The sequence below is a fragment of the Sphaeramia orbicularis genome, chromosome 11 (genome assembly GCF_902148855.1).
Source record: "Sphaeramia orbicularis chromosome 11, fSphaOr1.1, whole genome shotgun sequence".
Taxonomy (NCBI): Eukaryota; Metazoa; Chordata; class Actinopteri; order Kurtiformes; family Apogonidae; genus Sphaeramia; species Sphaeramia orbicularis.
This window is the reverse complement of record NC_043967.1, coordinates 43,906,967-43,931,961: the sequence shown is the minus strand read 5'-3', so window position 1 is coordinate 43,931,961 and position 24,995 is coordinate 43,906,967. Positions and strand designations below refer to the sequence as shown.

Below are 24,995 nucleotides of genomic sequence, written 5' to 3'. Positions count from 1 at the left end.
TCATCATCTGGTGTTGGAATCGAACCCAAGACCTTCTTGCTGTGAGGCACGAGGGCTATCCACTGCACCACAGTGACCAACAACCATTTATTCTCTCATTTATGCCACTTATTGAACCTATTAAGGTGCGTGACTTTGGATGGTGAGAGGAAGCTGAAGTACTCGCACCGAACCCACACAGACACAGGGGAACATTTAACTCCACAGAGAAAGGCCCACACCAGTGAGCGCTGGAATCCAACCCAAACGTCTTGTGGGGCAGCTGTGGTAACCACTGCACCACTGATTTGACAGTATTATTGTGATGCAACATCCAGAAAAAAATGTGAATTATTAGTACATTTCCTGTGTCAAACTACTGTATTTTCCAGACTATAAACCGCTACTTTTTTCTCACGCTTTGAACCCTGCGGCTCATGTATAGATTTTTACCAGCTAATGGCCTCCAGGGGGCGCTCTAGCAGGAAGTGCAAAAGCGAGACAGACAGGTGGAAGAGGTGATGTGAAGAGGAGAAGTTTTAAGCTTAACTTTTAACAATCATTTTGCACAAACCCTCATCACGGAAAACAAAGAAATGCATATGATGCAGCTTTTAGGTTAAAAGCAATTGATCTGGCTGTCCAAGGAAATAGAGCTGCTGCACTAGGGATGGGAAGATTATCCGATACGCATCGATAAGCTGACACACGCATGCATGATCTGAGTGCACCTGTAGAGAGGCTGCGAGTGAATGAAAAGTTTGGAATGATATCATGATGCATTGGTTATGGAATGTTTGTATCGATAAAATTCGATCCATTCAAAACAATATTTTTTTACTAGCATTTAAAAGTGTTACTATTTATGTGGGTAAAGTTTTTCTTTCCTTCAGACCCACGTTAACGTGCGCCACAGAGTCACGGATGTGTACACTGCACACTCACAGTCTGAGCTCAGTGGATGGACTGTGGCACAAGCACTGCGGATGAATACTGTAACGTCTGTATGTGAATCTGACAGGCATAGAAGGAAGGTGACCACATGTGGTTTCTGAACGTGTACTTCTTACTATATCACCTGTCCTGAATACTGCCGTACATACTGGAGATACTTCCTTAAACAGTGTCATACATATCCAACAGTGCATCCCAGAATATCTTGTGCAGGTGTCTCTTAAAGTGACAGAACCTTTTTCTGTTTTACCTACGTTACAAATACATTTCATTACAAATTGATTTGGTGAGGGACCAAGAAGTTGAGTGTTAGAAACACGCAGAGAAACGACTTTGGAAACAAAGTCCTAACTTTTTCACCTGACTGAATGTGTGGCACATGTTCTGAAATTGAACTAAAGCCACTTTGTAAAAAGTCATGGTCTTATTTGATAAATAAATAATCAAGCTCATTGAATTGCACTGCATATTTTTTTTTTTTACCAGAATGAATGTGTTCAATCAGAATGTGCTTAATTGCTCTGTATCATGATTTGGGTGTGAATCGTATCGCATCGCTGCATGCCATACACATATCTTTAATGTATCGGATTGGAGATGCAGTATCAAGATGCGTATTGTATCGGCCTTACAACTAAGATTCCTAACCCTATGCCGCATACGAGTGCCATTGAGAGCGACAATGGAAGAGAGACTGAGAAGGTGTGTGACAGAACCTTTCTGAGGTTGTTAAACACTGAAGAAGACGACTTCAGTGGTTTCAATGCACAGAAGGAAGATGAAGATAGCGATCAATGAATTTTCTGTTTTTTTAACCAGTCATGTTACTGCCATTTTACTCCAGAGTTACAGGCACTGTTTGGAAAAAAGCAGTTAAGGTATGTAAATAAATATTTAAATAATCTTTCTGTTTACCATCTTTCTCATGTTATAATGTGGACACCTGTGGCTTATAGTCAAGTGCAGCCTATATATGTACAAATATTTTTTTCTTTTAAAATTTGGTGGGTGTGGCTTATATTCAGGGGCAGTCTATAGTCTGGAAAATATGGTACACAAACTAAATCAGTTGTGAACTTCATTCTGTCATTAAACAGTTCTAAAAATAATGTTTGTATGTTTAAGTTTATAATACTATTATATTGTTAGTGTTAAAGGTCCCATATTATGCTATTTTTCAGTCACGTCATATAGGTCTCAGAAGCCCAAAAGCATAGTATTTAAGTTTGTTCGCCCCAAAATCATCCTTTGTTCGGAGTTTCAGCGGTCGAAAAAGTCACTCTCACCAGCCCTCCTCAGAACAGGCTGTTTCTGGGCCTGCTTCCAGGTATGTAAATGAACGCATCTGTCCACGCCCACTCCCCCTCCCCTCTCTGGGAGAGGATGTGGCTTACGCTAGCGTTCGCTGTTCTGAATACACAAGTCACCTGTCTGAAATGCCCCTCTCCCGTCTACAATACACATGTCTCAGACAGAACGTCTTTCCAAACACTGGCTTTCTTTGCCTTGAGGCGTGATTGAGCCCCGACGGAAAACGGCGGTGTTGTGTCGGGTTCGTGGACCTGACACGGAAAGACGCCTGCCGCCACTAATGCAGGCAGCTACTAACAAGCTTGATGCTAACTATACTGATGCCAACCACAAAAGGCCCGTGTTCAAAGTAGTTATGTTGAATGTCTCTTGATATTATCAGCTCTTGCATGTTAACGGGGACGCAAACGTTAGCAGCAGTAACCGAGCTATGTTAGCTGCCATGCTAACGTTAGACGTACACGTCAACAACCACCAGCTTATCCGTAATGTAGGGTTATGCAGTAAAGATACAAAAAAATGATAAGAACTTACATCTCCCACACTTGTACTTGGGTCACGAAGCGTTGGTACTGCGTCCTTCTTGATTCGGAGTCTTTGTGCTAAGCCGGAGCTGTATGGGCCCATGTTCGAAAAACACTCGTCCGTGAAATGCCGGGCACACACATACAAGCGTTTGGGAATGTTGTTTGGTACATGACCATCAAAGATATAATCCAGCCATTTTTTACGGAGAGGCTCGGAAGTGGGGAGCAAAAATAAACTTTCGTGTTGGTGTGTGCAGCCAACAACACCACAACTTGCGTGTCTCGCCTTCGCCATGTTTGTTGTCCAAGAGGTACTTTGCCAGGGTGGGGCTCGCTTTGCCTGGGTGGGGCTCACCTTTTCATGCAGGGCGGGGGCACAGTCAGGGGGAGGAGTTAAATCCGCTTATGTCGTCATAAGCGGACCCAACTCAAACTCGGCCGTTTGAGCAGGCATTTTCACAAAATGTGGTGTAGCAAGGCAGGGAGGAAACAGACAGTTTTCAAATTCAAACCTCATAATGAGGCTACTGCAACACACACTACTACAAGAAAACTTTCACAAAGTGAGATTTGCATAATATGGGACCTTTAAGGAAAGATGAAACAGCATAATTTGATATTCACAGGTTTTGTTTTACTCACAATGCACAATCTGGAGCACATGCTGCATAGTGACTGTGGTCCTCCTGTTTGTGTTGGGACAAGCATCTTGTTGGATACATTTTTCTTGAAGCTGAAGGCAGTCAGGCAGTTCTGGCTACAGAAATCTTTCATTGTTCCTTTACTATCTGGAGCCAAGATGACGTCCTGAGGCCGAAGTATCAACCTGAGAGAAGATAGATTAACATAGAAAATCAGTGTAACTTGATTTGAGTCAGACATTTCACCTCATATTCACTGAAGTTCTCCTATCTTATCTATCCAAATACTGACCAAATTCATCGTGTTTTTTTTCTGAACTCACTTCTGGCAGTTGTGGCAGATCTTGGGAGGTCCTTTAATGGCGGGGAGTGATGCGGTGAGGCAGGCAGTGGAGCAGAATAACGACGGGGAGCCCTTCCTCTGGAAAGCAGTCTGGCCTTTCATCAGGCTCTTCTTGCAGTGACAACAGGACATGTGCAGAACTGAGGGGCTGGCGGTGGGCGGCGTCTGGATCTCAGAGTCTGAATTCACAGAGAAGACTGAGCCGATCCTTAGGTCCTCCTGTCCACAACAACACAAATCCGTTCAGTTTAAATACTTATTGTCGGCGAGTGCTGAGTGCTGCACATCAGTCGTCTAAGTTTCTGCTTTTAAACCAAAAAAATCTGTTTCAGTAGTGTAATGCACATATCTATGAACATTATAAGTAACAGTCCAACCTTTGGAGGAATGGGTTCATCTTTCACAGTTGCTGTTGACGTTGAGGATATGAGAGCGCGGTCATACTCCTCGTCCACAGGCTCGTCCTTCACTTTGACCAAAGGCGGCGAAGAGGACGAGTTAGACCTTAACTTCTCCTACAAGAAGAAAAAAACTGTTGTAAACCTGTAGGAGCAGGGGTGTCCAATCAGCACACCTGACAGTCGTTATCAGACTTCTGCAGAGCTTGATGATAGGCTTATCATTTGAATCAGGTGTGTTGGAAGAGGGATACATCTAAAACATGCAGGATAGTGGCTCTTGAGCACCAGGATTGGACACCCCTGCTGTAGATGATCTGCCACTTAGACTTAGATGAACTTTATTGATCCACAAGGGAAATTACTTGGTCACAATAGCTCAGTTGTATAAAAACACTCTTGAAGGGAACAAAAAAAAAAAAAAAACACACTACCAAAAATAATTTTGAAAAAAAGTGTGAAGAGATATAAGTAATAAATTATATAAGTAGAATACACTAATAAAGCCAAAAAAGTAAACGCCACCCAAAATTTGATAAAAGAGACAAAACAGCTGAGCAAAAAAAAAAAGAAATGTTGATGTTGAGGGGTCATTCGCCTTCAGTGAGTCATATAACGTTACTTCTGTCAGTGTGAATATACCTCATGTTTTAGAGGCAGCTGGGACGGTTAAGGCATAAGATTTAGATAACACTCCAAAGCTTTAAATAAAATATTATTCATATTCACCAGAGTTAGTACTTTTCTTTGTGTGACATAAAATCACAAAAGTAACATTTAACCAATCACAGATGTACAAGCTGAAACAGATGTTTGAGGAATAAATACGGTCTAAAGTCCAGTTCAGACCAAAGGTTTGTCACAAAACAAGCGGCAACTTGCAACTGCTTGTAAAGCTCAGGTCTGAATTGATCTGAAACTCTGAGAAATGAAATGGTGTATCGTCACATACATCTCATGGGAAGAATTAGTGGCTTTAACATATGAATGGGGACAGATCTGTAACTGGAAACTCTGGTGTTTACTGAGATGGCAAAAACAAGTTGGTTAAGAGTTTATGTCCCATTTACTCCTGATGTAGTTCTGTTGTTAAATGGAGATGGTGTCAGCACTAAGCAGAGAAAAGACAGAATACAAACAGGATTTAACAGGAAAACAGCTGATAGCACACAAGTTTTGGTCTTTACTGGACTTCAGATATTAACAGAGACGCAAATGTACTTCCTTATACTTACAATTTGTAGTTTTGGTATCGCCAGTTTGACAACTTTCATCCCATTCATCATGGCTGTGGGTGATATGCTGCGCCTCCCTATAGAAACATGTGACGAAGGTTCAACAAACATTCATGGCACAGAAATGAATAGAACAGATGTCATGAACATAACTTCAATGATCCTGAAAACTTAAGAGATGATTAGATCTGCTGGGTAGGGTTTTAATCATCTTCTCTAAAGTCACTCCAGATATTTATGAGTGGAAGGCGATATATACACATTTTATACTTACACATTAAAAAATATTTAACAGCGTTTCCCAAAGAGTTACATTTTACCTGTGGTTAATGGACCACAGACTGTAACGTTATAGTGTTCAGCCGTTTAAAAAAAAAAAAAAAAAAGTGTCTGTCGACTGTGCGCTCACATACAGTAGTGGAAAAAAGTTTTCAGACACCCTTACCCTTAAAATTTTACACAATTTCAAATACTATCATGAAATATTTGCAGGAAAATCTTTTTTGCTTTTCAAAAGGTGTGGCTGCATCAGACAGACACAAACTACAAATTTTTTGGAACAAACTAAATCTTGACAGTTTCAACATGTGATGCCCTGGATGTATTTCATTCTCTTGCTGAAACATCCAGTTTTGACCTCAGTGGAACAGAGCATGTGCAGAAGGGAGCATGTGGGTTTAGAGAATAGATCAATACTTTGCAGAGTTCTTTGACTTAAGAGTGATTCTTTATGCAGTACATCACAAACGCATAGGGTGTCCAAAAACTTTTTTCCACCACTGTGTACCTGCATCACAGTTTGACAGATAACACCTCACCACCTCCCTTAACTTCTCCCTGTTAGAGCTGAAGACAGACCAAAAACACACACCTCGTTTCACCGCTACATGCTTTCCTTTCACCTTGTTATAAAGCCTCAAGCTATCACTGTGCATTTTTGTAACCTCCTTTCTTATACCCTAAAGCTGAAGCCATGACACTAAATGTGCACGTCCTGCTTGTACACTAAAAGCAGTGTGGAAAGAGCTCCAAGATGTCTAACCTCACGTTAAAAGCAGGTCTTCATTAACCACAATATGTTTTGTTTGTTATCTAACTACGGCAGGTCAGACTGGACTATAGCAGGCTCCACTATGACAGAGGTAAATATGTTAAGGTTACTGTTGAACATTTAGACAGACATGGGTGGCCTTGAAAGTCTGAGTGGGAAACACTGAGCCCGTTTACATGACCATAAAAATCCAATAACTGGGAGTAATCCGATAATTGCCATAATCAGATGTGAGGCGTTTACATGCACTTCAGAAATGCGTTAATTGCGAAACCCTGGTTTACATGTTTTAGTCCATTATTCAATTTCTTTTGGAGTACTCCGTACAATTATAACATACGACGTACACCTATCATTTTCAAAACATCTGGTCTTGTTTTGTTGACCATGGCAACATCTACGGTGTCAGCGTTAGCTGTCCTTATGTGGGAGCTAATAAGACGACAAAATAGGTCATGTTTCATTTAATTGTTTACCTTTTTCCTTAGGATCACACTGTTGCTGCGTAACTTCCGTTTACATAGATTTTTTTTTTACTAAAAAAATCGGATTAACCTGTATACATGCGTGAGACATCGGAGTATTGGGGAGAAATCTAGGCGTGTTAATCCAATTTCTCATAATCATTACTGCCATTATTGGATAAAGCCTCTCAGATTATCCTGTTTACATGATCACTGGAATGATCTGATAACTCCAGAAATCGGATAATGATGGGAGTCTTGGTGTGAATATAAACGGGCTCACTGGGAAAGTATCAAGAATCTATGTATAAAATAAGGACTGAACAGGCTCAGGCAGAAGAAGACCCTTTTAACATCTTAAATGGCTCCGCAAAAAAAAAAAAATCTAAAACGTTGAACTACCCGTAGAATATATACACATTATCCTCTGCATGTTAAGGATACTTCTACTGAAGTCACTCACTTGTACCGACCGCAGCCTCAGACGATGGAGATGAGCAGGACTGCATCGAATCTACTTCCACTTTAATGTCCTCCATTTGGTCGTCTTCTGACGGTGGAGGTAACACAACAGGTTTTACATCAACCTCCTCCTCAACAGAGTTACCGTCTTCTGCCGTTGACACTGAGGGAGTTGAAGGGACAGAAATGGATCATTTTTTTATTTGTTCTTATTGTTTTAACTAATAAATGGTTTAATCATATAATTAAAATGATAAAGCACTGATGCCAGTCCTGCTAATTATGTCAGTTATGTACATTAATTAGAGCAGCAACTACTTCCAGAGTCACCGCCACCTTTGCCAAGCAGCCAATCAAAGACACTACATTAAAGCAGTTTAATTTCATCCTTTATTTCTAAATGTTTCTGCACGTTGGAGGTATTTCTGCAACTGTTGCAAATGACCCTGGAGTCGTCTTTACTGATGAAATAAAACCATACTTTAGAGTGCTTCAGCCTCGATGCCATGTTGGACAGATTCTGAACCAAAATAAGGAAATAACGTGATGACACATTTTACGTGATGATGTCGCAGAACCAATCATTAAACAAACAGACAAATGATTCCAAGCAAATTAGCTCCTCTACAAGAACCAGTTATCGTTTCCCATTCTTAGTTAATGTGTACTGAGAATCAACTGTAGAGATTATAGTTTACTTTTAATATAATAGATCTACACCTGAATCAAAGGACCTCTATAAGTGCTTTTTATAGTGAGCTGGGACAAATGAGTGAAAACATACAGGTACAATATCACCAATGAAACCTTGAAAATATGCTCATTTTTATATTCAGAAAGGTGAACAGAAACATTTTTGTCTTGATAAATAACCGAAATGGAATATAATTTGATCATTATTATTACTGATCCTTTTTTCCCTTCAAACACCATAAGATCAACTTGATCTCATTCATGACAAAACCTGTGAAATTTAGCATTTTTGTGCAACAAAGGACATTCACATGACTTTTGCTTTTCTAGGATTAATCTCTGGGTGAAAAAGTTAATCTGTGCATAATTTTATTTTACCTGTATTGGAGACAGGGGAAGAGCTGCTGGTGCCCATATCCAGCGTATTATCCTGCTCCTCCTCTTTCATCTGAGCTTCTTGTTCCACCTGATCCACTGTACCCATGTCCATCATCTCATCGAGCGCATTTGCTGGAGGATCCACCGATTCAGAGCCAATGGGTGTGTTTTTGTGTTGTGTGTCCTCAGCAGAATCACTGTCCATCTCTTCTTTAAACTCAGAAATTACCTCCTCTTTCACTTCCTCACTCACATCTGGTCGTGCAGGACTTTTCTCAGAGTTCATGTCTGTTTCAAAGTCTTCCTCAGTTTTCACATCCACCACCATATTCTCCTCAGAAGAAAATGTCTCTGATGGAGATGTAAAATCCTCACCAACCCCAGTTTCTGTGTCATTATGTTCATTATTTTCCTTTTCTTTTTCAGCAAGTTTATCCTCCTCTCTGTGGTTGGACAGTGAAGACTGACAAGCCAGTGCTGTATCTTCAACGTCTAATGATTCACCAGCCTCTGAAACAGCATCGATAGACCCTCCATCTGTCCCCTTTCTTACCTGCAGAGAACAAAACATATTAATTCACACCACCATCAATAGCCTTTCCACTTTTATGTTCTGTGATTACACCATGGTTATGCTAAAGACGAATAGAATAGAATAGAATAGAATAGAATAGAATAGAATAGAATAGAATAGAATATCTTTGTCACTGTACCAAATACAACAAAATTGTTAAAAATGCCATCCACTCTGCACATCATATATAAAATCTACTATAAAAATACAAATAAAAGCAGCTAAAATAAATAGGTTTTAGGTCAAATAAATAGGCAAAAGAAAACAAGCAGAAACCCTTCACTCACAGAGGTGTAGATTGTAATTGTGTTCAATAAGTTGCATCTGACTTGACAAATATGATATATACAAAAACAAAGTCAAAACAAAAAAAAAAAAAAAACAAAGTATGTTGTTTGCTTCATAGCATGATTGCCTAAGTTATAGTTTTGGCCAAATTGTGATATTTGCATAACTTTACTCTCCTAACACTACTGTTTCATTTTGCATTATTGGCTATGACCTGAAAAATATGACTTATGCTATGAGGCTAACAATGTGTAGCGTTTTACAGTGTTACTATGAAAAACTTGGGCTAGAAAAAAAAGACTATATCTTCCACTTATTGACTTAATGATTTTATTTATTCATTTATTTTATTATCAAATACCCCCAAAAATCCAAAAGACAATGTGAATAAGCTTTGGATCCTCCTGTCATTATCAATAACTGCTCTGTATATTTAAGGTACTCATGTAAAATAACTTCCCTGTGCAATGTTTAATTCCAATAAATGGTTATTCTTTGTCCATCAGGTATAATGCATTAATAACCTACTGCTAAATGTATACTACTTTACCGGTATAAACCATTGCAAGTTACCAAGGGCAGCTAAAGTAACAAGTATTGCTAAAAAAAAAATAAAAAATTTATATGTGGCCATAGATGTGGCCTAAATAAATATATGCATCAAAAACTTGCCAGACTGCCCAATGACATCCGACCGCCGAAAATCAGGTTGGTGTGTCTTTGCCTTAAGACTGGCGTCTGCTGCATGGGGTCAGTGACCAGTGCACTGAAAGAGGCAACATGTCGCCGACCATCACTGACTGACGGAGCAGTGACTTAGTACTCATATGTACTTGACAACGGGCTATAACGTATGCTACCGGACAGAAACGCTAGTATTATACGTGATCTTTTGAAATAGCTAGCAATGAAAATTCACTCCAGGTACCCTTTAAAGCAGCTGAATAGTCTGTCATGTAGACAAACCATGGACCAAAACATACATACTTTATACAAACATACATTATTATGTTTTTATTATTTATGTCAACAAAACCAAGGATTAAAAGTGACAAAACTCAAACATGGAAATAACTTCTCCCAAGACACCTCATAAATTCACTCAGCTGAACCCCAAAACTGCCATAAACATTAGAAGAATGACCACTGACATGAGAGAACAAACAATTGGCTCAAGGTGATTCATGTGATTGGTGCTGAAGTTAATCATCAACAGTAAAACTAGCCTGAACTGCGGATGGGGGCAGAACCTATGGGGAGCAGCCATTGCCGGCCGGAAGTGACATACCATCATTGATTCCTGATGAACTAATGCAAGTACACAAGCAGCAGTCAGTGAGCGAGACTGAGTGGAAAGCAAGTGTTCAAAAAGCCAACTATGGCTAGTGAAAGGTTAGGTTAAAAAAAAAAAGTTAATGACCAAGTGGCACAAAATTTATCCCTGCATGGCCATGACTACAACTTGAATTACAAAGAATAAATTTAAATGATTTATCATTCTGTTTAGTATTCTTTTTAACGCCCCATACTCCAGGCCCTGACCACTGACTAGTTCCTTTTTGTGAGGCACTGTTTACCTCCGCCAAGGGGGTTATGTTTTTGTCGGCGTTGGTCTGTCTGTGTGTTTGTTTGTCCGCGTGCAAGATAACTCAAAAAGTTATGGACATATTTGGATGAAAATTTCAGGAAATGTTGATATTGGCACAAGGAACAAATGATTCCATTTTGGTGGTGATGGGGGTGGGGGGCACTGATCTGCGCTCTCCGAGTGCTTCTACTTACCTCCGCCAAGGAGGTAATGTTTTGCCGGCGTTGATTTGTCTATCTGTGTGCAAGATAACTAAAAAAGTTATGGATGGATTTGGATGAAATTTTCAGGAAATGTTGATACTGGCACAAGGAACAAATGATTCAGTTTTGGTGGTGATCGGGGGTGGGGGCACGGGGGCCCTGTGATCTGCGTTGGCGGAGGTAGGCGCTCTCCGAGTGCTTTTCCAGTTTTGATTGTCATTGTCCTTCGACTTTTTGTGACCGAACTCTGTGGGAACAGCATCCGCTTTCAGACGACATAAGGGTTTGGTGCCCAGTAGTTCTGCCTGAAGATTACGTTTATAGCAGGTTGGCTTGAAGTGGTCTTCACAGACTACTGAATTCCGTCCGAAGGGAAACGTTTGTATAGTGTAACTTGTGCCAATATTATGCAGCCAACGCTTTGCTAACTCTAATCTCGTGCTATCAATTGGTCTTGGAACACAAAAGAAATGTTTTCCACGATTTCTGCGCTTGTTGTTTGTACATCCGTAAGCTTTGCACTCCGCCATTGTCCTGGGGACACGGACTCAGCACCGGCCGATAATGTGTCACCTTAGACTGGCGTCTGCTGCTCACTCCAGCCAATCAGACAAATCAACAACTGCGCATCACTACCGGTGTTGCCTGGAACAGCCCCTGAAGGAGGCAACATGTCGCTGACCATGCTTGGCTGGTGGAGCAGTGACTTAGTACTGGCGCGTATTTAACAAAGGGCTACAACAAAAGTTACCTGACGGAACCGCTAGTATTACACGTGATCTTTTGAAATAGCTAGCAATGAAAATTCACTACAGGTACAATTTAACATGTAAACCAATACAGATCAAATAAGTACTTTACTGCACAAGGTATTTATCAGTGTTAAATTGCTTTTAAACAGGCCATGCAGCTTGAATGTATTTTGCAAAGTGTCCATACACAGCTATAATCAATCTGACTCAAATATTCTTTCCTGTAGAAACATGTGTGGAACAGTTGTGCAGGAGTTAGCATTTGTGCAGGAAAGTGTTAAAAGTTAGCTTGTTGGTGATATTACGACACTGCACTAACGTAAACAAAACTACGGTTGCTGCTGCTGCTGGATACATGTTTAGCTAACAACTCCTCTTTTGTAAGGAAATAAGTGGTTCAGTTACCTCTGTTTGAATCACTTCACTGGGTTCAGCCATGTTACGTTGATATCAGTTGAACCATTATATGACCTGTAAACAACACAACTAGCATACCATCAGCTAAGCTAACGCTAGCTTACTCATACATCTGCACTTCCTGTCCGTCAATCTGTTAATGCCGTGGTTTAATTCCACGTTTACATAAGTCAACGCTAAAGGAATGCATTGCTTTCGTAGTCGGTGTGAAGCTAGATAAAGCCAGTTTTCCTATTTGGGTGTTTTAAAGTGTGTATACAGCTGTATCAACGTGCAGAAATTACCGCGCCAGTGACTTGGACAGACGAGACTTGATTGGCGGCCAGGCGTTCGTGTCCATCGTCAGTTTCCGTAGCCGCCATGATTTCTCCTGTTTCCAGATGGTGGGATTTTGCAAATAAATGTGACTCTGTGCTTTTAATCTTCACCGTTCAGCTGTTGGATACTTTATTTTTGATCCGTAACTACAACCTCAGCATCCAGCTTCATGCAGAGCGTCTTTCTTCTTCTTATGTTTACCTGTTCGTCATTATTACATATCATTAGCTCAATACCGCCCCCACTGATGAGTTTCGACAACAACACCCGACAACAAAGGGACGACACTGAGCAAATTGGGGCAAGTGTAGGAAATACTGGAAAATACACTGAAAGATCCACTTCTAAAAATTAACCTGTCAATAGCGATGTTTGAGTTAAACATGTAGTTTATTCATCATTGAATTTAGTCTTTTACACAATTTCAGACAAAAACAATTTAGCCTGGAAGGTATTTTGGAGTATGAATACTCCAAAATACACTGTAAAAGTAGTTTATAGTGTTTGTGCTAATAATATATGAAGTACCAATACCAAAAATACCAAATTCATGTGGTACTTATTGGAAAAATTAATTTTATTCATCATTGAATTTAGTCTTATACACTATTTCAGATGAAAACACTTTTGCAGCCTGGAAGGGATTTTGGAGTATGATTATTCCAAAAGTACACAGTAAAAGTAGTTCATAGTGTTTGTGCTTATAGTATATGAAGTAGTAATACCAAAAATACCAAGTTTATGAGGTACTTACTGGAAACATTTATTTTATTCATCACTGAATTTAGTCTTTTACACTATTTCAGACAAAAACACTTTAGCTTGGAAGGGATTTTGGAGTATGATTACTCCAAAAGTACACAGTAAAAGTAGTTCATAGTGTTTATGCTAACAATATATGAAGTACTAATACCAAATATACTAGATTTGTGAAATACTTATGGAGGACAAAGATTTTATTTCATGTTACAAATAGCCTTAAAGCCATTTTAGCCATCTTACTTTACTGTAATTATCAGATAAATAGCGCACATGAAAAACACCAGGGGCTGCTTGACCGCAGTACAAGAAGCCGCAATGCAGAGTGAAGCTAATTCTAAGCATAGCATTAATACTGTGCAGACAATTCAGTTAATGTACAGGTAGGTGGAATTTCCTGCTGGGCATTGCTGCCTGTTGCACCTCCTCCAGTGCCCATGGGTCAGCTCCAGGGTCATCAGCCAGGAACCACCATTCACCAATGTTTCGCCCCTTTAATCCTGGAACGTCTCCTATAAAATAACCTTACACAAAATGCAAGAAGGCCAACAGTCACTTATCCAATATACTAATGGTTAGCCCTGATAATATATATGTTTCCAAGTCGTTGAATGGCAGCATAGTGCAAAAAATAAAGTTTCAATCTTACGTCTATGGGCTCAATGCTATCGCCACCAGAAGCACTATCAGAATGCTCATCGCTGTCATGTAAACACATATCACTAGCCGTCTAAAACACTCGTCTTCAAAGTGGTTAGCGCAGACAAAAACAGATTTTCCCAGTTGTAGGGATATTCCCTTGAAAAATAAAATTCACCCAGGCCTTTCTAAAAGGTTCAGAGGCTGGAGGTTGGTGTAGTAGCTTGTGTTCGTTAATACAACCAACAACTGAACATTTTAAGTAATCGTCTCAAAGTTTGGACATATTTTCAGTATGGACTATAACCACAACCACTGCGGCTGAAAAACCATTATGTCGTACTTGGAGAAATGTTCGTTGGAAGTCTTGACCTTATATGTGCAAATGCCAAAATGAATATAAAGATAGCTTTGCAGCACCTGGAGGGTTTAAATTAAAAGTTTTTGAACTATTAGGGTCCAAATACACAAATAAATGTACCAAAACTAATAAAAGTGGGTTTAGCAAAATATGACCCCTTAGTTGCAGGGGGGGCCCAGACCTGAAAATGCCTCAGGTTGGTTAAACTGCAGACTGGTTTATCCTGCAACACACGAACTGCTCCAACAGTAACAACATGATGAGATAAAGGATGACAGATAAACATTTAGCTGATTCAAATATTAATGTTCAGCAGTAGACAACATTTATTGCAATCTTGATAAATCACAATAACATAATAATTGCATCTTTTTAAACTGTAAGTAATGCATATGTTAATACCTTAGTTAAGAAGAACACCATTAGTAAATGGTTATGAGATAAGTTTACAGTTAATTAACATTAGTTAATGCTCACTGCTGCATTAAGTAATGTTAATGAATGCACCGTTATTGTAAAGACTTTGATAGCTTTAAAATGTTCTCCTCTTTGGCCACGTGAGTTAAATGTGTGATGTGTTATGTGATGAAGTCTGGCTAATGGCTGAAAACACAGCTACATTTAACAAAACATAACAAATGGGGAGACAAGACTTTCCAAGAAAAAGTGCTGTCCCCTCTTTTCCATAAAATGTGGTGTCACTTTGTTCTCTCAAATGTTGTGTTTTATGAAATGCTGTTTTTGCTTTTTGAGGTTTTGTTGTGTTTTGACCCTCAGGGTCACCATATAAAAGTGTCAGACTGCAGTGAAGGCTGATCTCTGTACTGCTCAGGTGAGTTTCTCCACACCAAACAGGGAAACTTCATTGCACAGAGAGATGCGTTTCAAATGTACTATCATCTAAAATATTACTGCATGCTGTAGTAGTAATATGTCCATTTACTATAAAGGGTCCAGCTCAAACTTTAACACAAGAGTAAACAGGGGTTTGCACATTTTCTGATCACATAGTGCAGCAGGTGGTTCTTGTGTGTTCAGTGGTATGTAACTGTCTTTGGTGCCCCCTGCTGGAGCTTCAGAGAAGTTATCTTACTGTCCAACTCGTCCATGAAGCCCTCATCCACAGACTCACTGTCCACCTCCTCTCCCTCCGCTTCAGTGGGCAGAAACACATGGAGCTGAGTGCGTTTTTGACCATTAGCAGCAGCAGTAGCCAGGATCGGGCGTGGACTGCAGCTCGGCAAACAGGGCTTCCCAATGACGGACAGCGGCTCCGCAAGGGTTAAGGCATTACGGTCCTGCATCACCAAAGGGCGTGGGTCACCTCGTATGACCTCAGAACTCGTGGCCGGGTTGTGTGAATGCCGCCTCACTGGTTTTGGCTTCATACTGGGCTGAACGGTCTGGCAGAAGTGGATGTAGGTGGATCTGGTGCAGCTTTGGGTCTGCTGCTGGTCCTGATGCTGCTGAGGCTGGACACTCCCTGATGGGTGGCAGGTCTTACAGGGGATCAGAGTGGATGACCTGCTGAAAGGAGGGGGAGGAGGGGCTCGTTTCTGTAAAACACTGGGCCGGCGGATGCTGGAGAATCCCTCCAATAAGGCATTTTCATTTGGAGTGAGAAGGGATGGTTCACTGAGACTGAAAACAAAAAAAGGGAAGCACAAATGTAGTCTCTAATAGGAAAATCAGGCACTCTGAAGAGGTGTACATTTGATAAATCACAACTTTGTTTTATGTGTGTGTGTTTTTACAGCATACGTACAGTGTACACCTCCACTATCTCTTTGAAGAGGCTGTGGTCTGAGAAGGGTAAAGTATCCTGAAGGATCCGTCACACATATTAAACCATGAGTATGAACTATTTCCCTCAGGTTAACGCTTCAGAGGCAGTAAATGCAAAAACAGTTGATTTAGGTTTTCTTTTCTCCCCACTTTCATAACTATACTTAAAAAAAAACAGCTTAAGTCTTAGGTAGTGGTAAGTTTATAGTCTGGTGTTTTCATGTATTCCTCCATATTCCTTGAGTTCATTGACTCTTCACATACTCTATTAGGTTTTTACATTTGGTTTGTATATTTACATGAGTGTGTGTGTGTGTGTGTGTGTGTGTGTGTGTGTGTGTGTGTGTGTGTGTGTGTGTGTGTGTGTGTGTGTGTGTGCAAACATCTGTCATTCCCAATCTGTCATTCCCACCTGATGACTCCACAGTCTCAGTGCGGATCTCAGATTGTCTCTCTGACATATCTGCATGGATGAAAGCCCATCACCTTCAGCTGAACCTGTCCAAAACTGAACTGCTGGTCTTCCCAGCTAAGCCAACCATACAGCTGGACATCTCCATCACTATTGACTCCATACCTCTGGCTCCTACCAGTGTAGTACGTAACTTGGGAGTCATGATTGATAATCAGTTGACCTTCACGGATCACGTTGCCTCTGTCACCCGATCATGCCGTTTCACTCTGTTCAACCTAAGAAAGATCAGGCCATACCTAACCGAACAGGCCACCCAGCTCCTGGTGCAGACTATGGTTATCTCCCGTCTTGACTACTGCAATGCTCTTCTAACGGGCCTCCCAGCTTGTGTTGTCAAACCACTACAGATGGTCCAGAATGCAGCAGCGCGTCTGGTCTTCAATCAGCCTAAAAGGGCACATGTCACCCCCTTACTCATTGAGTTACACTGGCTACCCATAGCTGCCCGCATAAAATTCAAATCTTTAATCCTAGCCTACAAAATTCTCCGTGGGTCTGCTCCTGTCTACTTAGGTGCACTAATAAAAGCTTATGTCGCCCCACGACCACTCCGCTCGTCTGGGGAACGTAGTCTGGTGGTCCCCAGACCTTGTACAAGACAATCCAGGCTCTTTTCATGGGTCGTTCCACGTTGGTGGAACGCTCTACCAAGTGCTACAAGAACAGAGTCATCCCTGCCTATCTTCAAGAAGCTCCTGAAGACCCAGCTCTTCCGAGAGCACCTCCTGTCCTAGCACTTTCAAACATTCCATTTTAAATATTCTAATAAGGTTTTTCCCAGGACAACCACAGATTCTTTCACGATTATCTCTGGACCTGCTGCGGTGGTCCGGCCTCTTCCCTGCCCTCATCGTCACCACTCACTTATCCTCAACCGCCTCCATGTGTCTCCCCCTACTCCCCCCTTCTCCCCCTCTCCCCCAGTCCCTATCTCTATCGCTCTCTCTTTTTCCCCTTCTCTACTCTCTCTCTTTAACCCCAACTGGTCAAGGCAGACGGCCATCCTCCAGGAGTCTGGGTCTGCTCGAGGTTTCTGCTGTTAAAGGGAAGTTTTTCCTCGCCACTGTCACCAGTCACAAGTGTTTGCTCCTGGAGGATTCTGTTGGGTTTCTGTAAATTGGCTTAGAGTCTGGTTTGGACCAACTCTATATATAAAATGTCAAGAGATAACTTTCTTGTGATCTGGCGCTATATAAATAAAATTTGATTGATTGAGTGATTTAATTGGTTTTCCCCTGTAAGTCGCTTTGGAAAAAAGCGTCTGCCAAATGCGTAACCATAAACCATAAACCATAAACAAACAATATTGTACATACTTGTGTGATTTTGTATTTTGATTTGATTTTATGCTGTTATCTGTGTTTATTGCCCACTGACGTTGGGTTCAGATTACAGTGATGTATTATAATTCTATTATTTCTGTGGACTTTTGCAGCTGTAATACGACGCTAAGACCCAAGACACATTACTTTTTTGGGACAATAAAGGATACCTTAATGTTAAAGTAATCTTAAATGCTTTGTAAGACCAAAAATGCATTTAGCAGAGGTGACAGACCCTTTTTTATTTTCCTCTGAATTGTCTTGTTGAATTTCTGTTAGGAACACTTGAGATAAAATTTGATTTGGTTGGAGTGGCTCCTTTAGTCCATGTACTGTCAGATAAAGTGATGCACACTGCAGTAAACGGCCACGTCTCAGCTTTACTTTGACCACTGCTGCATAAATATTAAAAGAACTGTGTCTGAGACATAGTTCAGTGAAAGGCTACAACGTCCTTCAGTTTGTAGCACAAAACTGACTTTTCTGTCAACACAGTAGACTCCAAAGCAGCTTAATTTGTTCTTTACATAGTACCTTTTTTTGTTTTCTGTGTTCCAACATGAATAAAAAGTGGGTTAATGAGATTTGCATATCACTGCATTCTCTTTTTTATTTACATTACAGTTATTCACATTCTGCTCCATTCAGTAACTTGGGGAAATTGGGGTGCACTTATAGTTCTGTGAGAGCATTGGAAATCTTATTTATATCCTTTAGTCGGTTACCTACAGGTTCAAATCACCCCTTTTTAATGCATGTTATAAATGCAAATGGTGTTTGTCTTTATATTTATTGTTCATTACATTTACTTTTCATATTTTACATTTTTCCTTTTTCTTTTTTTAGCACCAGAAATCATTTGAATTGTCATATTTCAACAGCTTATTAGCTAATTTCAACAATTCAGCTGTTTCACTTTGTAGCTGAATCATCAGAAATACTCCATAGATAATCTGTTAAACATTGATTGTTTCAACCAATCATGCATGAATTATATGACTAATTATGCACATTTTAAGTCTATTGTTATTATTCAAAACTGAAATTAAATTGACATCCATTTTTGGTTTTAAATTCTATATTTAATATTAAAGATAAGCTTTGGAAATGTAAATTTTCTGCAGGTGGATGATCTAAATAAGGTTTGTGAATGGATGGGACTTGAAGGGGTTGAGTAACTTTGTTTCTGACAGTATTTTTTAAATGGGGGTATTACTACTTTAAGTAAGAGATGTGAGTATTTTTGGTTTTATTTGTAAAGTATGTTTAAATTGCAGCATTACTACTTTAACCCATAAACACCCAGCACTACTTATGTGTCAGCTCCTAAATGAAATTTTCTCTATATCTAACTTTTCTTGAGTGATTTATCACCATTTATTTATAATATTATCCTCTGTATTTTGTATTTTGTCAGTATAAATCAGGTATTTTCCTCTATTTACTGATCACGAAGATGTTCATAAAAGCTCAGATTAAAGGTAAGGGTTATTATATCAAAAACAGATAAAACTGCAGAAAATGTAACTTTTTCAGTCAAATCGATCATTAACTGAACATAAACTCCATGGGTTTTACTGGTGAATCAATGTTGTAGAAGATGACAGTGCTTCCACGTTCACTACAGAGCCTCTGAACGTCCAAATGGGTCATATCTGATGACCATGACAAGATGATAAACTGTATTTTACATCAATTATTTATATGTATTGATAGGATTAGTGGATCAACAGGTATTAAACATTTACATCAGTAGATGGTTTTGGTTGGTGATGGATGTTTGAGTCTTTATGGGTTAAATAACAGTTCTGAGGGCTGTCTCCATCATATAGACGTTGACTGAATACTTCTGTCGTGGTGTGTCAAAAACAAAACAATACAAATGTGACTTTCTCTTGCTCTTAATTTTTGGATGGTTACTTAAAACCAGCTCTGCTTGGGTGAGAGGAGGTCATCAAATACTCATGTGGACAGTGAGGGAGGTGTGTGAGATGTGTGTGTGCCTCGCTCAGGTTTCTCCCTCCTCTGAGTTAATCTAACGTGGCACCACTGGGTGCTGCATCAGGCGACGGATCAGTTTCCTCACCTGAGATTTATGACACGCCACTGTTTGGCACTCAAAGCAAACCGGGGGAGCGCAGAAGTGGCCTACATAATCCTATCAAACTGGGACGCACTCGGGAGGAAACAATTACAGTGTAATTCCAACCAGCCCGCGGTTTGACAAGCACTTTTACTGAAATGAATAGACGAGACGGGGAGGTGACATACATGGGATTAATCACATTCAGACCCTGAGTGATGCAGATTCTATGATATGAGCTGGAATCCACTGAGCCATCAGGACTATGCAGTGTCATTACTTGAGAACATAATGTTTCTGACTTCTGCTTCTTTGGGTTATTTGACACATTTTTTTAACCAGGTAAAGCCATCTGGATGTCATAAAAAAAACAACAGCTACACTTTGTTTTTGGGCTTTTGCAAAGTGGATAGACAGGAAATGAGGTAAGAGAGAGAGGGAACATGAAACAAATGTCACGAGGATCCTGTGATTCATGTGACGCTTCTTAGTCACTAAATGGAGCAGAAAACAACTGGCTGTGAAAACAAATGTTTTAGCATCTATTGGGATTCTGGCTGGATTCACATTCAAATGCTTCAGGTAGATTTTTGATTCTGAATTAAGGAGGATTCATAAAGCAGTAAAGTGTATGATAATAATTAAAATCACTGTAAAGGCTGCAGTATTGAGAATTCACACCATAAATAAACACCAAGCCTATGAAGACTTCTGTTTTATTTGACAAAATGTAAAAACCCTTGCTTACTCTCAAAAGTAAAAAGAAGAAGATCCTCCTAAACATGGAAGTAGAAGGGCAATGAGGTTAGAGCGAGGCACTCTTTGTGCATCAGTCAGTCCTGAAATTAAATATGCATCTTAATCCCAGATCAGATGTACTTTGAAGAGCCTTGAATATAGTCTTATGTGACTGGATGTCATGTTATCTTCTTTTTTGTGAGCTGTTGAGGTGCACAAATACTGTAGTGGACTATTGAAATAGTTGAGCTCTGCAATGAAAAATAAAAAAATATGTACGCTATCTGGCAACACATCTGGGGTGTACCCTGCCTTCACCCAGTGGTAGTTTGGATGGGTTTCAGCACCCCGTGACCTTCTCAAGGACAAAGTGGCTCAGAAGATGAATGAATGAATAAATGAATGCATAAATGAATGAATGAATGATCAGTGAAGTTTACTTAAAATAAAAAAGTAAAAGTAAAATTATCCTAGCAGTATCTTACTATTATATATGGTGTTTTTTCTGTAAATTGGCTTAAAATTTGATTTGATTTGATCTATCTCCCCTTTATGTGAAGCACTTTGTAACATGTTGTTTTAAAAAGTGCTATATAAATAAAACTTTACTTACCTACTTTTAAAATCCATTTCACCACTGCAGATTTTTCAGGTTGATCTGATTCATATACCTTATAAACTGTTAATAGTTATATATGTGTGTGTGTGTGTGTGTGTGTGTGTGTGTGTGTGTGTGTGTGTGTGTGTGTATGTGTATGTGTATGTATGTATGTATGTATGTATATGTGTGTATATGTATGTATATGTAGATTTTTGGAGGGGGGGGCTGTTTTGTCATCTTTTTTGTTTGTCTCAAGTTGATTTTGTGATTGTTGTTTTGGTTTGTTTGTACTCATTAAGAGTATACAGGGGTTGGACAAAATAATGGAAACACCTTAAAAAATCAACAAAATATAATTTAATATGGTGTAGGTCCGCCTTTTGCGGCAATTACAGCCTCAATTCTCCGAGGTATTGATTCATACAACTTGTGAATTGTTTCCAAAGGAATTTTAAGCCATTCTTCAGTTAGAATACCCTCCAACTCTTTTAGAGACGATGGCGGTGGAAATCGACATCTTACTTGAATCTCTAAAACTGACCATAAATGCTCAATAATGTTGAGGTCTGGGGACTGTGCCGGCCATACGAGATGCTCAACTTCATTAGAATGTTCCTCATGCCATTCTTTAACAATTCTAGCTGTATGGATTGGGGCATTATCATCTTGAGGTGAAGGTGTTTCCATTATTTTGTCCAACCCCTGTATGTCTTGGTTTTGTGGACTGAAAAAGTTTGAATAAAATCATATTAAAAAAAAAAAAAAAAACTGTTAATAGTTTAATCGACAGCAAAGCATCATATTCTATAAAATCACCACATGCTTGTACATTCTCTCAATAAAAATCTGAAAAGTCGTAAAGTAAACTTGTCAGATGCTCTTGGATGAGTGGGGAATATGCAGAACAAACAAACAAACAAACAAACAAATAAATAAATAAACCAGAAACTCCAGGGATTAAAGTTTAACTTAAGGAAAGAAATCTAAAAAGTATAAACATTATTTTTTTGGAGTATTTCTACTTTTTTTTCTCTCTCTAACTTTTAACTTCTCCTGTGCCAGTTTCTAACTTTGTGATGCATTTTCCAGAGGATCTAAAAGTTTTATGTAAGTTAAGAATAGGAAAAAGAAACATCTCATTGTTCAGTTTATAACATTAAAAATGAACTCACTTGGAGATGGTGGCTGATGACAGTGACTAAAGCCATCAGACAAATGTAGTGAAACTGGTAATATACTCTAAGAAACAATAAAATAAAACAAAGAGAAATGATTCAGCTTTTTACATTCCTCCACTACTTCAGCCTTAACTCCTCTTAGACTGCTGTTGCAACTTTGGCTCAACATTCTACTGTTTTGTAATGTGATGCTGTTCAACTCTTTGTGAATGTATGTTTCCTGGTTATCTATGATCCCCGACGTTCATGGATCAGCTTCAACAGCCTGTTTTTATAACAGTGTTGTTAAGTTCATGACATTCTACTGATTTTTGGATCATTTATTGTTTTGTTTGGAATGTTGACTGGAGGAACCGGTCAATAGTAGCATCAATAAAATAATCTACACACCTGAGACTGGGAAATATTTTTAACCCAGAAAGACCCAGTGTTACTTTGGTGTCGGTTCCCTAATTAATTTTTCTCTCTATTTAACCTTTCTTAAGTGATTTATCTCCATTTCTCATAATATTATCCTGTGTATTTTGCATTTTTTTTGTGAAAATGAGGTATTTTCCCATATTTAACTTACTGACCATATAGATGTTCATAAAAGCTCAGATTAATGTTATATCAGAAAAAGAGAAAACTGAAGAAAAAGTGACTTTTTCATTTAAATCTATCAATAATTGAACATAAAACAAGTGTCTCCATCCACTGTCACTGATCCAACTCCATGGGTTTTACTGATGAATCAATGTTGTAGAAGAGGATGGTGTTTCCACGGTAACTACAAAGCCTCTGAACGTCCAAATGGGTCATATCTGATGACCATGAAAAGATGACAAAATGTATTTTACACCAATTATTTACATGTATTAACAGAATTAGTGGATCAACAGGTATTAAACAGTTTAGATCAGTAGATGACTTTGGTTGACAGTGGCTGTTTGGGTCTTTATGGGTTAAATACTGTGTGTTTTGCTGCTTTTCTTGGCCAAGTCACTTTTGAAAAAGAGATTTGCAATCTCAAAGAGGCCTTTTTTACCTGGTTAAATAAAGGATACACTCATATATATAATTACTATTATGCCAATTATGAAAAAATGCCTAATGTCACCAATTTGCTGCATAGCTATGGTATGTGCTATATTCAAAAGAACAATCTCCACTTAATTTACACAAATTATTTATTTTGTCTATAATTATAAATAAATGTAGGCAGTAGGGCTTAACCCTTTCATGCATAAATTATGAGAACCTTAGTCAAGATTTTTTTTATTGAGTGTTTTTATTCCTCCCTAGGCCTGAAAAAAAAAAAGTTGCGATTGAGTTTTTTTTCCTCATGGAATTATGAAAATGTTCATGTATTTAATTTTTGAAGTAAAGAAATGTGTTTAAAACCCAATATCAGAAAGTGAGATGAAAACAATGAAATAAAAACATTTTAATGCAGCTAATCTGATGTTTTCTCACATTTTAACATATTCTAATGCTAGTTATAATTCATGTCATGGAGATAATATGCAAAAAAAACAAAAAAACAAAAACTTTTTGTCTAACAAATAACAACGGATTTACACTAAAACATATTACTCCAGATCAGGTTTATCAAGAACAGCAAAGTTACAGTAATGGTATGAATTACAGTGTATGGGATGATGCATAAGTGTCCACTGTGTTAACTGACACAAAACCCATGAATATACAAGAGAACAGCTGGAGAAGAACTGTCCACTGGAGTGACCAGTGTGCATGAAAGGGTTAAAGTTCTCTGGCTCTACCACTTAATTAATGGACTTTGAACATAATAAAGCCTATATTATATAATAAGTGAAACATAGACTACATTGTGGTTTGTTTGTTTGTTTGTTTTTTAAACCACATCAGGTACATTTAACCCCAGTCCCCCTGATGTTGGTCCAGACCCGGACCCTCCAGTGTCTCCACCTGATGCTCACCTGAGACGGGCCATGCTGCCTCTCCTGCGGGGGCCTTTAGCGGTCAGAGACGGCAGCCTGACGGGGGTCTTCCCGGCCCTGGGTCCCGCTGCTGCCGTGGCTGGAGGCGGTGGGAGCACGGAGCTGCTGAGCAGGTAGGTCTGGACCAAAGCCCTGCTCCTGTGCGCGGCCCTGTGGTGCCACGGCCCGCCCGGGTCCAAGCCCGAGCCGTGCACGGCCGTCGGGGGTTCGGCTCCGGGGGTGGCGGTCATGGATGTGCAGAGGGGGGGCCCGGACCTGAAAATGCCTCCGGGTGGTTAAAGTGCAGACTGGTTTATCCTGCAACACACGAACCGCCCTGACAGTAACAGCATGGTGAGATAAAGGATGACAGATAAAGCCGGTGCCCTGCTGATGGACCTGATGGGGATGCTTTGTGTGGAGCTGCAGGCCGTGGGGGGGGGGGGGTAGAGCGGGGATTGTACCTATGGGCAGCGGACACCATGAATGATGCATGCACATTAAACATGCATGGGCCGAGCTGGTCAGGTGGACACCA

The 24,995-nt window shown here is 39.7% G+C and overlaps 2 protein-coding genes and 1 long non-coding RNA gene across 6 annotated transcripts in view; 1 reads left to right on the top strand and 2 right to left on the bottom strand.

Annotated features, from left to right (window-relative positions):
* zmym4.1 (zinc finger MYM-type containing 4, tandem duplicate 1) overlaps positions 1-12,778 on the bottom strand; it is a 30,131-nt gene extending 17,353 nt beyond the window's left edge. Inside the window, exons 1-8 of one of the 4 annotated variants that reach the window (XM_030148239.1) lie at positions 12,543-12,778; positions 8,437-8,989; positions 7,368-7,528; positions 5,709-5,751; positions 5,389-5,465; positions 4,133-4,270; positions 3,736-3,974; positions 3,414-3,597 (exon numbers count right to left, since the gene is read on the bottom strand). In XM_030148239.1, coding sequence (XP_030004099.1) covers positions 3,414-3,597; positions 3,736-3,974; positions 4,133-4,270; positions 5,389-5,465; positions 5,709-5,751; positions 7,368-7,528; positions 8,437-8,989; positions 12,543-12,620 — 1,473 coding nt within the window. In that variant the 5' untranslated portion in view covers positions 12,621-12,778. Of the gene's footprint in view, positions 1-3,413; positions 3,598-3,735; positions 3,975-4,132; positions 4,271-5,388; positions 5,471-5,708; positions 5,752-7,366; positions 7,529-8,436; positions 8,990-12,246; positions 12,518-12,542 lie in introns of those variants that run through there. The other 3 variants (XM_030148242.1, XM_030148240.1, XM_030148241.1) reach the window with 3 other exon arrangements.
* Positions 12,779-14,751: 1,973 nt separating this feature from the next.
* On the bottom strand, positions 14,752-24,503 carry LOC115428979 (uncharacterized). The gene is made up of 2 exons (XM_030148261.1): positions 24,458-24,503; positions 14,752-15,976 (listed from the first exon to the last, which is right to left on the bottom strand). Exons 1-2 carry the CDS (start codon positions 24,469-24,471, stop codon positions 15,370-15,372), a joined length of 621 nt encoding a protein of 206 aa, XP_030004121.1. The 5' UTR covers positions 24,472-24,503; the 3' UTR covers positions 14,752-15,369.
* On the top strand, positions 17,921-18,497 carry LOC115428983 (uncharacterized). Its single transcript, XR_003936714.1, has 2 exons — positions 17,921-17,994; positions 18,031-18,497. It is a non-coding gene; the product is annotated as an uncharacterized LOC115428983 (long non-coding RNA).
* Positions 24,504-24,995: the final 492 nt, after the last annotated feature.